Below are 15,702 nucleotides of genomic sequence, written 5' to 3' on the forward strand. Positions count from 1 at the left end.
TCAACAACCCAATTGAAAAGGCGGGCAAAAGATCTGAGCAGTGATTTCTCCAAAGAAGGTATACGGATGGCCAACAGGCATATGGAAAGGGACTCAACATCCTTAGCCATCAGAAAAATGCAAATCACAACTACAAGGAGATGTCACCTTACTCTGGTCAGAATGGCTCTAATTAACAAGACAAGAGACAAGGGTCGGAGAGGATGTGCAGAGAAGGGAACTCTCCTGCACTGCTGGTGGGAGGGCAGACTGGTGCAGCCACTATGGAAAGCAGTATGGAGTATCCTCAGAAAACTAAGAAGACATCTACCATATGTATGATCCAGCTAGCCCACTGCTGGCTATTCATCCAAAGAACTTGAAAACACCAATGCAGAAAGACACATGCACCCCTAGGTTCACTGCAGCATTATTCACAACAGCCAAAACTTGGAAGCAACCTAGGTGCCCATCAAGGGAAGAATGGATCAAGAAGATGTGGGATGTATACACAATGGAATGCCACTCGGCCCTAAGAAATGATGAGATCCGGCCATTTGTGACAACGCGGATGGACCTTGAGGGTATTATGTGAAGTGAAATAAATCAGAGGGAGAAAGTCAAACACCGTGTGATCTCACTCATAAGGAGAAGATAAAAACAACGACAAACGCGCACAGAGCAAAGGAGATTGCATTGGTGGTTACCATAGGGGGAGGGGGGAGGGGAGAGAGCCAAAGGGGTGATGAGGCTCACATGTGAGGTGACGGACTATCATTAGTTTTCGGGTGGTGAACACGATGTAATCTACACAGAATTCAAAATATATTACAACGTACATCTGAAAGCCATATCATCTTAGGATCCACTGTTACTGCAATAAAATAAAATAAAATAAAATAAAATAAAATAAAATAAAATAAAATAAAAAAGTGTAGGAGCCTCAAGAGGCTAACAGGCTTTTGAAAAGTTATTCCAGGGATTTTTATGGCTTAGCTCAGGGCGGCAGACACCAGCCTGAGACACAGCTGTGACACAGCCACTAACTTCAACTAAACTATATTCCGACTGGAGGGAAAGCAAAACAAACTACTGTAATCATAATTGATTGAAGGCTTCACTTTGTGCCAGATCCTGTGCCGACTGCTTTGCACCAACTGTCTCATTTAATCCTCACATCCAAAAGGCAGGTTACCGTTATTCTCCCCATTGTCAAGGTGAGGAGGCGGAAGCAGAAAGATGGCAACCTGCCTGGAATTCACAGAAGGATTCTCCAGGTAATGACATGACTTTTGGACAAGATTTCAAGGTTTAACACATTACAGTGCAGATGCAGATCCCAGCATCACAGAACGTGAAAAACACTGAGTCCTGCCAAATGGATTAAAACACTAACTATGGAGCCTCACAATCTCTTGGCCTGTTTTCTCAGATGAGGGAAAGCCCAGCGTGAAAAACCGTTGATGAGATGTCTGCAGAGGTGGACTACGTCTGGTCTTTAAAGCCGGGAACTATCCCAGTAGATTCTGAGTCAGTGGGTCCAGAGTAGGCCTTGAGCGTCTCTGTTCTTTTCCAAAGCCCCACAGGCTACACTTCCGTGCCCTTGGAGTTGGGAAGTACAGTCATGCCCTACATCGGGACGTTTCAGTCAACAACGGGGGTCCCATCAGATTAGTCCCATATGGCCTAGGTGTGTAGGAGGCTCTGCCATTCAGGTTTAGGAACTCCGTGGTGTCGGCAAGGTCTCGAGACTGCCTGACCATGACACACTCCTCAGAACTTATCCCCACTGTTAAGCAAAGCATGACTATACTGCCTTGGATTCTCCACGGTCCCAGACCCTGCACTGTTTAGATGACTGCACACGCAGAGGGCACCTCGTCTGAGGCAGAGAGCAGCTGGAATCACAAAAGCTCTCGACAGAGAGTCAAGGAAAGGCGTGCTCTGCTTACACGACTCTCTACTTTTCTCTGGGTCTGAACCATTTCATAGCTAATCTGCTTTTTTTAACCGAGCAGCTTTGCCAAAAAAAAAAAAAAAACGTTACCAACAAACACTAAACAAACCAATATAAAGAATACATATTAAATAAGCCTAACCCTACTATACTACTGGCTTTTATTTCCCTGGGATAATTTGGACAGCATTAGATGGTTTTACTAAGAGCAGCCTCGTCGAGGGAGAGTATTTCTAATTCCACAGTGCTGCAGATGCTGTCAGTAGCAACTGCAAGCCGGAAAGGAAACAAAACACAGTTGGGTGTAATCCATTCAAGTTCACACGTTTCACCAGGGACAGCCTCCAAGCCTTTAATACTTAGGTATGCATTTATCCATTTCTTTAATCAACCACTACTAACGCCTACTAAAGGCCAGACACTGCTCTAAGTACTCTACGGATATGAAATATCCTCTCACCTTTACACTCACCTATGGAGTGTGTATGATAATCATCCCCGTTTTACAGATCAGGAAACTGACACACAGAATGGTACAGTAACTTGCCCAAGTTCACACAGCCCGTAGGTGGCAGAGCCAGGACCCATTTGACAGAGTCTGGCTCCAGAGGCCACGTTCTGAATCACCACGCTTAGTCTCCAAAAACCTAGAGGAAGCGCCAGCCTCAATGGAAAAGTTTTGTTTTCCCCACCCTACAGTCCCTACGCGGCGGCCCCAGTCTCCAGGGCGTTCTTTCAGCTCCTCTGACTGGCCATCCTCCTCCCTTGCCCTGTCCCAACACTCTCCCGCACAGGTCCTCCTTTTCTTTTAGGCCTCTGCTCTCAGCTTCAACATCACTGCCTAAGTCACAAAGTCTAACAGTAAAATGCCGTCTTTCTCAACACTCAACACAAAATTGCTTTTACGTATCTCCTAGGTAATTGGTTGCTGCCTGTCTGTCCTTTCCAACCAGGCTGTGAGGTCCAGTACGTCAAACACCCTGTCAGTCTTGCCCACCAAGTGTCCAGACCACTAACACGCACCGACCCGAGGAAAGGAAGTCCCAAAGTCAACTCTCCAGACTTTCTGTGGAAGGAGGGAACGAACGGAACACCCTCCAGCCTCACGCTTTCTTTGCCAGACTTTCAAGTGTGGGACACATACCTGTGCTCACAATGCTCCCCGGACAGACCCCACTGCACCCCTAACAGGCAGACTTCTGCCCAGTCAAGGCCTTTGGAAAGCACTGGCTCTGCACACGAATATTATGCGGCCCTCCACAGGCCACTTCCCCTGAACCGGCCTGAGCTTCAGGCCCACAACAGGCTTCGTGAAAACCCCAACGGAACGTAGCCTCGAAAAGAGGGAGACCCGCACTCCTCAGAACGCCTCGAGACCAGTGTCCTTATCGACTTCGCGTCTGTCCTTCCAAGGAGCCAAGACCACGGGGGGCGCTTCAGCGCCCGACTCCCGGGCACCGCACGCCCAGGCTGGCCCCGTGCCCGGCACACACCGCCCGTTCCACGAACGCCTCAAGCGCACGAAGAGACCCCCTCGCTCCCCGCGCCGCACAGCCGTCCCGCGACCTGACGGGCACCTCTTGGCGCACAAGCCTATTCCTCAGGGACACGCTCGCCTCCCACCAGCCCCCAGGCCCACGCCCCCCAGGTACCTCTCTCAGATGGAATCCTCTTCGCAGGCGCCCTGGTCGTCCATGTCCGGCGAGCAGGAAGAGCGGGAGCTGAAGGAGGGCCTCCTCAGGCTAGCGGCCGTGGCTGTGGAGGGCCCGGGCTGCTGTGCCCAGCGGGGACACGGAGCGGCGTCCACGGACGCCGGGGAACGGAAGAGCCCGGCCCACGAGAGAGCAGCACAGCACGGCCGGACTCCGCCGGGCTCGGCTCTGGGCAGGCAGGCGCGGCTCGCCGACGCCTCCCCGGATGGCGGCCCAGCAGCCGTGCGCGCTCCCAGCGCGCGCCGCCGCCCAGAGGCTCCCTGACCGCTGCCCCGCCCCCCCCATGCGGTGGACTGCGGACAGGGACAGGGACACCCTCCTGGGAGAACTCCTGAGGCCCCGCCCACACGCTCGCTCTCGGGGAACTGCAGCCTCCTTGGGTCTGACTTGAATGCCACACCCGAAACCATGCAACGTCCAGAAGAAAACATAGGCAGTATGCCCTTTGACACTAGTCTTAGCAGCCTATTTTCAAGTACCATGTCTGACTGGGCAATGGAAGCAAAGTGCAAAATGAACAAACCGGACTACATCAAAGTGAAAAAAAATCTTCTGCACGGCAAAGGAAACCATCCACAAAACCAAAACACAACCTAACAACTGGGAGAAGATACTTGCAAACCATATATCGGATAAGGGGTTTATATCCAAAACACAGAAAGAACTCCAACAGCTCAACAACAACAAAAACTCAACAACCCCATTAAAAAGACGGGCAAAAGATCTGAGCAGTGACTTCTCCAAAGAAGGTATACGGATGGCCAACAGGCATATGGAAAGGGACTCAACATCATTAGCGATCAGAGGAAGGCAAATCACAACTACAAGGAGAGGTCACCTTCCTCTGGTCAGAATGGCTCTAATTAACAAGACAGGAGACAAGTGTCGGAGAGGATGTGGAGAGAAAGGAACTCTCCTATACTGCTGGTGGGAGTGCAGACTGGTGCAGCCACTATGGAAAGCCGTATGGAGTATCCTCAGAAAACTAAGAATACATCTACCATATGTATGATCCAGCTAGCCCACTGCTGGGTATTTATCGAAAGAACTGGAAAACACCAATGCAGAAAGACACATGCACCCCTAGGTTCACTGCAGCATTATTCACAACAGCCAAAACTTGGAAGCAACCTAGGTGCCCATCAAGGGAAGTAGGGACAGAGAAGATGTGGTATGTATACACAATGGAATGCTACTCAGCCCTAAGAAACGATGAGATCCGGCCATTTGTGACAACGTGGATGGACCTTGAGGGTATTATGTGAAGTGAAATAAATCAGAGGGAGAAAGTCAAACACCGTGTGATCTCACTCATAAGTACATGATAAAAACAATGACGAACACGCACAGAGCAACGGAGATTGGATTGGTGGTTACTGTAGTGGGAGGGGGGAGGGGAGAGAGCATAAGGGGCGATGAGGCTCACATGTGAGGTGACGGACTATAATTAGTTTTGGGGCGGTGAACACGATGTAATGTACACAGAATTTGAAATGTATTACAACGTACCTCTGGAAAGCTACGTGATGTTAGAATCCACTGTCACTGCAATAAAGTAAAATAAAATAAAATAAAACAAAATAAAGCAAAATAAAATAAAGAAGTGTAGGAGCCTCAAGATGCTAACAGGCTTTTGAAAAGTTATTCTAGGGATTTTTACGGCTTGGCTCAGGGCGGCAGACACCAGCCTGAGACACAGCTGTGACATAGCCACTAACTTCAACTCAACGATATTCCGACTGGAGGGAAGTCAAAACTACTGTAATCATAATTGATTGAAGGCTTCACTTTGTGCCAGATCCTGCGCCAACTGCTTTGCACCAACTGTCTCATTTAATCCTCACATCCAAAAGGCAGGTTACCGTTATTCTCCCCATTGTAAAGGTGAGGAGGCGGAAGCAGAAAGATGGCAACCTACCTGGAATTCACAGAAGGATTCTCTAGGTAATGACATGACTTTTGGACAAGACTTAAAGGTTTAACACATGACAGTGAAGACGCAGATCCCAGTATCACAGAACGTGAAAAACACTGAGTCCTGCCAAATGGATTAAAACACTAATTATGGATCCTCACAATCTCTTGGCCTGTTTTTTCAGGTGAGGGAAAACCCGGTGTGAAAAACCGTTTAGGAACCTTGTATAGGCTCTCAGTGAACTGTAATTTTAATTTTCAACCTGGCAATAAAGCAGTAGACATCAAATTTCTCTTTCTTTCTGCCTTCTGAGGAATTAACTGCTTCTCTAATTGAGCCACTGTGCATACCTTCCTTGATTTCCCCTCCTTTCCATATGCTCCTCCATGTATTTAAGAAATGTACATGAATTCTGTGTTGTTTTTTATTAGTGTGATGGCAACAATCAGAAGATTTTTGAATATCATCTTACTTTGAAGTTTAGCCTGGAAGCCACCACTTCTCCCGTTGGTGTAGGTATGGGAACATTTTCGCAAATAATTCCATGATCCACATCAATAACTTCTCCTATAAGTTAAGGAACGACTTAAGTTACAAAAGCTATCACACGTTATTCTTAACTACGTAAATAACTTAAAGTATAATGCAACATAGATAAATTCGTTATAAAGATAATTCACAGTAACAAATCAGAAAACCAAGTGAAATATAGATATCTATATCTAAAGAAAAGTTTAACGTAAATTTGGACATTTTGACACATCTACTTGGAAAATCTTTCTCAGAAACATTACTTACCAATAATCTAATGTCAACATCATAATGAGAGCAAAGCTAAACTCTATCTGATATAACCCAGCCATACTCTTTACAACTACTTGTTTCTCTAAATTAACCTTTCTTACAGAAAAAACACGGTGCCCCAGAAAGGGAATTAAGACATTTATATATAATTTTTAAAAATATGATAACCAAATAAGTTTAAAAACATAGGATGATGAAGAACAATATGACATTAGTTCTAATTCTGTTATTTGATTTTTAAAAGCAAACAATTCATTCTGCCATATGTGCAGTTTCCAAAAATAATTCTAGAAATTTTGTTCTAAATAAAGGTAACAATTTTTTTTTAATGGTAATGTTAGTCACCACTCCTCAGACTGCAATACTAAGTTTAGGAATAACTATTTAAATAAATAAATGTTGGTTTCTTTTATCTGTTAAAGACTAGCTTCTAAAAAACTTTAGTTCTGTTGATAAACACTTAAATACAGGAAAAATACAAAAACATTTGAGTCTAATACCTTTGATTTCCAACGTATCACTGAGGGAGAATTCTATGTTAGCTCCATTCTTGCTATGGTTTTCAGACTCTTGCATGACAGCAGTTCTCTTATAAATGCCTCTTTTCACTTCATCAAAGACCCAAAACATATTGTACACTCGGGCAGTATAGCCTGCTAATTCAGTGATCTAAAACCAACACAGAGAAATAAAATAGAGTTAATATACTCAAGACAGGCTTAAAAAAATATGCAATCATATAAGCTTTTTGATTTAATGTTAAAGATCCTATTTTATTATACATGAAAAATAAATAACATATCTGATAACTAAAACAAGTAACAGTAAAAAGCTTATCAAGATAGCAACATAGCAACGTGTCAATGTAAGTTTGATTGGGATTATAAAACACATAAAAAATTATTCATTCAAGTCACGGTTAAAAACGAAATGTAAAGATTTCAGAATATTAGTGAGACTTAAAAATCTTTGGTCAAGGGGCTGGCCCCACGGCCAAGTGGTTAAGTTTTCACGCTCCACTTCAGCCGCCCAGGGTTTTGCTGGTTTGGATCCTGGGTGCAGACCTAGCACCGCTCATCAAGCCGTGCTGAGGTAGCATCGCACATAGCAGAACCAGAAGGACCTACAACTAGAATATACACTGTGTACTGGGGGGCTTTGGAGAGAAGGGAAAAAAAAGACTGGCAGCAGATGTTGGCTCAGGTACCGATCTTAAAAAAAACAACTCTTTTGGGGCCAGCCCCGGGGCCAAGTGGTTAAGTTTGTGCGCTCTGCTTCAGCGGCCTAGGGTTCACCAGTTGGAATCCTGGGCACAGACACGGCACTGCTCATGAAGCCATGCTGAGGCAGCGTTCCACATAGCACAACTAGAAGGACCCACAACTGAAAATACACAACTATGTACGGGGGGCTTTGGGCAGAAAAAGGAAAAAATAAAATCTTCATAAATAAATAAATCTTTAGTCAAATTTCTGATTTGACTCGTTTAAATGACAGATTTCATTTCCAGAAAATTAGAAATTTTGTGAAAAGCTTAAGTTCATTCAATGAAATTATGATCCTTTATTTTGATATCTTTTTTCAATTTAAAATAGGTTTTAAATAGAAGAAAAATACATATTTTTCTTATTAGAAATGAATGTTTCTGAGTCAAATTGATTGTCAAAATTCCTAAGCTTGGCAGAGAAAATATCCCTGCTAGAGGATACCAAAATTGGGAGTGAGCTCAGTGAAAAGCTTCAACTCCTTTTCAGTCCAAATTCCACAATTCAGCTTCTTTTCAAGCCAAACATGATTTATATGCCCAAAGAAAAACATTAAATATGACTGTTTTCTAGGTGAGATTAAAGATAAGATGAGATAAATCTCTGCTTTAGTCCATAAGGCTCAATAGAGTGGTACCTTGCTCCTATCCTGCCAGTGATCCAATTTAGGCTGAATCTCCTGCTGTTTTTCTATTAAAAGAACACCTTGTTGTCAGGGTACTGTGAAAGGTGACTCATCTCCTGTCAAGACCATCTTTCTCAGTGAAAAGGAAAGCACAAAAACCATTCCCTTACAGAAATGTTTACTAGGAAACTGGAACCAGTAAGCGAGGCAGGTCACTAGTAAAGGTCTCTTAAACAATAAATTGTGGAATAACACAACAATGCTGACATTTGTGTAAGATTTTTGTGTGTGCAAAACAAGCAGTAAAAGAGTGCATATTACTGTCAAAAGCTTTCTACCGTGTTTCTACTGTGTGAGAGGTCTGTAGCTGGATTGGTATCGCATTTCTATATGTTAATGTTATAGCTATTTAAAGGGTAATTTCTCAAATGTTATCCACAAAAATCTCCTGAGTTCTCAAGCAGAGGAAAACAGAGCTAAGGATTAACAAAATATGGATTCAAAAGAAACCTGGCTAAATATATTTGCATAAAAAAATAAAAAGTCCAAAACCAAATGTAGAGGTCAATTAAAGAAAAGCAGGAGGCAAGGAGTTAGTAGACCAGGATGCAGGGTGGAGTGGGCCAAGAGTGTCTGAAAAAACCTGAGAATGTGACTGTGGACAAACTACTTTGGGATATAAGACAGGGGGTTTGCCCTTGAACTCTAACTCTAAAAAGGACCCTTGCTCCCTCTGGAGCTAGCAGAGAATGCATGATGCTTTCATGTGCTGTCATAGCAGCAATAAGATTCTTTAGAAGTGAACATTCTGTGATTCAAAGCACAGTCAGCCAAAATAAAGCAAAATGCAATCAGTTTTTGTGTCGGAGACAATGTAGAAAAACTAATTGATATTCTTTCTGTGACTTAGATACCAAAGTATTTTAATGTTAGATGGCTAAAATTTTGATTTGTCATTTAATTTTAATAAGTAATTTATTAATCAAAAAACCTATCCTCAAAACTGTGTCTTCAGATTATCAAAATTACTATTTGAAAAATTTTTTAAAATTGAGTTGGTTTGGTACGTGGCCCTAAACAACTGGTTTTACTTTTATTTTTTTAACCCAATTCAAGAAATCAGTTGTTGAATGAGACTGAAAAGTTTTGTGGGTAAATCACAAACTTTGTAACTCTTTTATATGGCTTATTCGAGGCTGATTTAATAGGCAGCTAAATTTATAAAGATGCTCTGGCAATTTATATTGATACAAAAGCCACAAGAGTAATTAATAGTGAGAATGTCTGTCCATGGGAATATTATGTAACATCTGAACTGAATAAAATGATTTCCAGTCTTAACACTGTGATATCTGCAGGTCTTATTACCATTCTTTCAGCAAGTATTTATCGACCACGTACAACATCCCAAGCATTAAAATGGATATTAAGAATGTAAAGCTGAGTAAGACAGTTCCTGCTTTCCACTCAGGGCCTGGTGCAGGGGATAGTAAATTACAATGTGGTAAAGCACCAGGTGTACTGTGAACACAGAGAAGGTAGAGCCAGAGTCTGCAACGAAGGCGGGAAGAAGGTGGAATCACAAGAGGGTTTTAGAGGTGGTTGGTGAGGCTTGACTTGTCATGAAGGATGAGTAAAAGTTTGCAAGGTATATAAGTAATATTATTGGCTAACATTTAGTGACTGCTTAATATGTATTGTTTTAAACATTCTACATGTATTAACTCACAACAACCCTACAAAGTCAATGCTATCATCATCCTTATTTCACAGATGATGAAACAGACACAGACAGGTTAAGGAATTTGAGTAAGTTCATATAATTTGTGAATACTGGAGCAAGAATTTAAATTTAGGCACTCTGGCTCCAGAATCCACACCTAGGGGTGTGGGTTTTTTTTTTTTAATTAAAAACAAATACGTCATACTATAGACAGAAAAAGAGGAGCTATAATTGAAAGTGTAAAAATTAAAGGGTATTAGCAGCAATATACTTGGGAGGGCTGCCTTTTATCTTGATTATACTCTTAGCAATGTTTGGTAGAGAAAAATGTTTCCAAAATACTAAGTATATCTTGTAATTTACATTTTGCTTGATTTTCATATATCTTATTTTAATCAAATTGATGACGAGAAATGCAAGTACCTCTTTGTATGAAGACATAATGCTTTCAATAGCATCAGCTCCAGAGGCCAATAAATTTCGAGCAGTAGTAAAGGCTTCTGTCCGTTCACTAACCATAGCTTGTTTGGGGCCATCCTCTAGATCTAAAAGCAAATTACAAAACTATTGAATTTTTTCAAGTAACTAAATGTTTTATTTTATACAGATGAAATTGTGGCCAAAACAACCACATGTAAATTTTTCATTAGTACCAGCAATTTCCTAGAAATTTAATGAATTATTGAAAATACAATATTTGTACGAGATTTTATTTAAAGCTTTCTTTTGTTTCATTATTTTTTTAGAAGGAGATTTGGAACAAAATTCTATAGGAATTATGACTATTTTCATTTAGCATTCTTTTAACTTTTTCCAAATTCAACTCCCTGCCCTTATTACAGCTAGGCAATCAAATACTATGGATTTGGTCAATAAAATACTACTAATAGGAATACAAGCAAATATTTCTAGTGTAGTTCCTTTAATAGAAATGCAAGTTAGCTGACCCTCATAATCCAGCCTCTGTCTACCTGTTTCAATCAACCCTCACTCTACAGTCTAGCGGCAGCCCAAACATGCAATACTCTATTTATCCTCTGCTATTTGCATACATGATTTCTTCTGACTTCAATATACTTCTCTTCCTTCTTTGTCTAGCTCTTTCTTCAAGAGTTAACTCTTTAGTAAAGGTTTCCCTGGAAACTTTTGCTGGCCTTTCCAATGGACTTTAAGTTTCTTAAGGGTCAAGAATGTGTGTTTTATTCTTTATTCCTAGTACTCAGCAGAGTCTCCAGCACATAGTACTCCTTAATGTGTATTGAATGGATGCATGGATGCATGGATGGGATGGATAGATGAATGAACATCCTAAATTACTGTCAATGCAGAATTACGGTTAAGAGGAGTCAGACTAGGTTTGAATCCAGGCTTTACTACTTATTGGCAGGTAGTAAGGTAAGTAGAACTTGCCACTTATCCTCTCCATGCCTATTTTCTCATTTGTAAATGAGGGAGACAATAATACTATCTCAGACAATTCTATCTCAAAGAGTTGTTTTAAGGTGAAATACAAATGAAGTGTTAGTCTAATCTATGGCCTATAATAAGTTCTCTAAATATTAGCTGTTATTATTTTCTCTAGTTATTATCGCATATCTATTTAATTTAGTCTCATTCTTCAAAATTATTCTCTCCAAGTCATTACTTTAATCTTTCCAACAATTTGAGTCTCTATCTGGCCCGTCTATAGATTATTTCCAAAGTTCTAAATTAAATGCTGAAAATTAATGAAGAAATTAGAGTGATATAGATAGTCATAGTCTAACTTTGATATTTATTGTTCTCTGATTTATCTCAGTGCAAAGGTTTTTTTTTCTCCATATCAGTGCAAATATTTAACTTGTGCCCTATTATGACTACCAGATAATTTCATATTTACTTGCTCACAGACAGCTCAGCTGGGTTTGAAAGAGATCCACGTATAATATAAGGTAAAATGCACTCAGCAGATATTTACTGAACACCTAGATATGCAAGAAATTAGGCAAGGTGCTATAGGACATGCAAGGATAAATGTGATTTTCAGACTCTTTCCTTAGGGAGCCTACAGTTTGGTAGGAGAGAGAAGATAAGTTCCCAAATAACTATGCAGGGCAGCCTATGAAGAGAGTTAATGGGAGGTGTTTAGAGGAGGCAAAGATCATTTCTTGCTGCAAGAGACAGGAAATGCTTCATGGAGGAGTAGACTGTGAGTGAGGCCTTGAAGACCACATATAATTTCAATAGATCATAAGTATAGTATAAGCAACAGGACAGAGAAGGGAAACTTCAAGCAATGCCAACTGAATGATAAACAGTCTGATCAAGTTACAGCATGGGTTGGTGTCAGGCACTGATTTCACCAGAGTATGAGAATCACCATGAGTTCATGGGGCCCTTTTACAATAGTCTAGGGGCCACCCAGTGGCCAAGTGGTTAAGTTCCTGAGCTCCACTTTGGCAGCCCAGGGTTTCGCTGGTTGGGATCCTGGGCACGGACACGGCACTGCTCAGCAGGCCACGCTGAGGTGGTGTCCCACATAGCACAGCCAGAGTCACTCACAACTAGAATATACAAGTATGTACTGGGGGGTTTTGCGGAGGAGAAGAAGAAGAATGTAAAAAAGAAGATTGGCAACAGTTGTTAGCTCAGGTGCCAATCTTTAAAAAAAAAAAGAGGACAAATAGTCCAATGTGGTTCCTCCTAGCCCTACTGTTGTCACTGCTCTAGAGGACTCCTGTTAGCCCCCTTGAAGTGAGTGAGTTTCCCTGAGGAATGATAAAAGAAAGGCTTTGAGTGCTGGTATAAGTGAGGAGTGAAAAATGTGATTGAATAAATAGACTGGAAACAGAATGTAGATATTCTTACATTTAAATGTGTGACAAAATTTAGATAGACACAAAAAAATTACCGAAAGATTCTCAGCAAGCTACCAAAATAGTGAATTGCTGAATCAGTTAAAGCACTAAGAATAGTTTTGGCTCATAGAGAATCTGGCTGGTGATCTAAAATAATCATGGGATTTTATGAATTTGGGTTAAAAGCGGTTTAAATAGTAGCTTTTACTGACAGTCTCTGTTAAGAAGTAAAAACACTAGCACAGATGAACTGGTGTTTGACATGGCATGGTACTTTCCACGTCGCTTTAGCAGATTAATGCCTATTGGGTTTTCTTCGTGCTTTTAGCAACAAAATTACAAATAGCTCTGGACAGATTTCATTTGACTTTTATTCTACGGATTGTTCTTTGGAAAGTACTGTGAGAGCAGTGCCGGTAGTATTTTGCCATGCACACAACAGCCAACTGCATAGCCTCTGTGAGAAGGGTACATTCCTCAGTGTCAGAGATATAAATTCATGACCTAAAGCACTCACCTATTTTGTATCCCAGATCAACACATTTTATCTTCCTCACCAAATATTTTGAATACGTTGTCAAAAGTGCCTCACTTAAGGATTTAATATTTAACATTATATCTTCTCATTTTACTCCTATTTTCAGCTCTGCTAATAAAAGGATATATTGAAACACGGTCACATCTGTTGCTATTTCACTGAAAAGGTGAGAAAGGATTTAAAACTAAGGTTATGTAATACATTTGTCAAAACCCATAGAACTGTATAATACAAAGAGTGAATCCTAATGTAAACTATGGACTTCAGTTACTAATGTATAAATATTGGTTCATCAGTTATAACAAAGGTATCACATTAATACAAGATGTAAATAACAAGGGAAATTATGGGAGTAGGGGAAATTTGGGAACTGAACACTTTCTGCTTAATTTTTCTGTAAACCTAAAACTATTCTAAAGAAAATTGTCTATTAATTTTTTAAAAATTAAAAAAGCAGGCTACCCTTCTGTACTTTTTTCTTTGGACTTATAATCTGAGTTTACTTCTTGTCATTTATGTTTTATCTTTGCCACCTTGACAAATCTCAATCTTACCCTACCTCATACCATATATAAACATCAATTCTAACTGATGATCTTAATGTGAAATGAAAAACCAATAAATTTCTAGAAGATAAAATAGGAGAGGGCCGGCCCAGTGGTGCAGTGGTTAAGTTGGCACATTCTGCTTCTCGATGGCCTGGGGTTCGCTGGTTCAGATCCCGGGTGCAGACATGGCACTGCTTGGCAAACGCCATGCTGTGGTAGGCGTCCCATGTATAAAGTAGAGGAAGATGGGCATGGATGTCAGCTCAGGGCTAGTCTTCCTCAGAAAAAAAAAGAGGAGGATTGGCAGTAGTTAGCTCAGGGCTAATCTTCCTCAAAAAAAAAAAAAAATAGGAGAATAACTCTATGACCTTGGGTTAGGCAAATATTTCTTAAACAGGACAAAAAAAGCACTAACAACAAAGAAAATGATTGATAAATTGAACTATATTAAAATTATGAACTTCTCTTAGACACTTAAGAGACTGAAAAGGCAAGAATAGAGTGGGAAAAGAGATTTGAGAGTGTGTGTGTCTGTGTGTGTGTGTCTGACAAACTACTCATTACAGAATACACAAGAGCTTTACAAATGAACAAGCGAAAACCAGATAAGCCAGTTTAAAAATGAAGAAAAAACTTATCGGTACTTCATAAAAAAGGCTATCCAAGTAGCCAATAAACAAATGAAAAGTGCTTAACCTCCTCAGTCATCAGAGAAATGCAAATTAAGACTACAATGAAGCACGCTTATACACTCATAAGAATGCCTAAAAGGAAAAAGACTCACATCAAACATTGACAAAGATGTGGAGCAACTAAAAATCTCTTACGTACTGCATGATATTATTTATATAAGGCTCAAAACCCACCAAATACTAATGAATGATCGGTAAAATGCCTGCCTTTGCTGTGGCATGGGGGCAGGGGCAGGAGGAAGTGGGGATGGGAGTAGGAGGCTGAAGATGAGGATAAGACTGCGAAGGGGTTTCTGGGATGGGAGCTTCTAGGATGAAGGTAAGGTTCTGTTTCTTCTCAGTGGTGCTTACGTGTATGGGTTGACTTTGTGACAGTTCACTGAGTGGTACACTAATGATTGTGCCGTTGTGGGCATGTATGTTATACTTTAAAAATTATAGCTCCTGACACAAATAGCTAATTACAGCTTAAAAGTATGTCTTTGATATGTACTGATAATTACTGTGACAATAATTGGTCAACAAGAGAGTAGTCATATGTAAACTGACCCAAATACAAAATTATATTTCAACAATTTGGCATTTGAATATGAGACATACTCCTGCAGCAGGAGCTATGGAGATCATCTTGTTGGAAGTACATTTTAGGAATACAATATCACCCATGTTATGAGGGTTATGGTAGAGTTCAGTTCCATTCCTAAGAGTGCTTTCAGTTGCTACTTCTGATGTGCCACCTCACGTTAGCAGATCACCAACATGTGGACGCTACTGGCACTGCTAGTGGCTTAGGTGCTCTCTTCACTGCCTGTCAGGTGTCTGTGATAAGGTCCGGCAGAAGGGACCTATAAGTAGCTTTCCCTGGCCTTGCCCAGAACTGCTTTTGATATGAAGAGAAGAAAAGTGGCCTATAACATTAAAAAATTGAGATACAGCTCCCAGGTAACTATTTTCTTGACATAATTTCAGTCTTTCTCTTAATACAAAGCAAAGAAAGGGGTAATGTCCTCTAAGAAAATACAATAGAAACTATATATAATTAACTATTTCAATGCCTCTAATTCAAGCATTAGCTCCCACGATTGCTTGGTCTCAAACTAAGTTAAG

At 40.8% G+C, this 15,702-nt stretch overlaps 1 protein-coding gene across 2 annotated transcripts in view; it reads right to left on the minus strand.

Moving 5' to 3' along the window:
- Positions 1-15,702, minus strand: part of LOC138922301 (ATP-binding cassette sub-family D member 2-like) — a 155,810-nt gene that overhangs the window by 129,097 nt on the left and 11,011 nt on the right. The window contains exons 5-8 of one of the 2 annotated variants that reach the window (XR_011435369.1): positions 10,404-10,525; positions 6,868-7,036; positions 6,036-6,130; positions 5,158-5,193 (exon numbers count right to left, since the gene is read on the minus strand). Coding sequence is in view for 1 of the 2 variants with exons in the window: in XM_070259049.1 (XP_070115150.1) it covers positions 6,036-6,130; positions 6,868-7,036; positions 10,404-10,525 (386 nt within the window). In the remaining variant the exon portion in view is untranslated. The remainder of the gene's footprint in view (positions 1-5,157; positions 5,194-6,035; positions 6,131-6,867; positions 7,037-10,403; positions 10,526-15,702) is intronic. The other variant, XM_070259049.1, reaches the window with a different exon arrangement.

The sequence above is a fragment of the Equus caballus genome, unplaced genomic scaffold (genome assembly GCF_041296265.1).
Source record: "Equus caballus isolate H_3958 breed thoroughbred unplaced genomic scaffold, TB-T2T haplotype2-0000713, whole genome shotgun sequence".
Classification (NCBI taxonomy): Eukaryota; Metazoa; Chordata; class Mammalia; order Perissodactyla; family Equidae; genus Equus; species Equus caballus.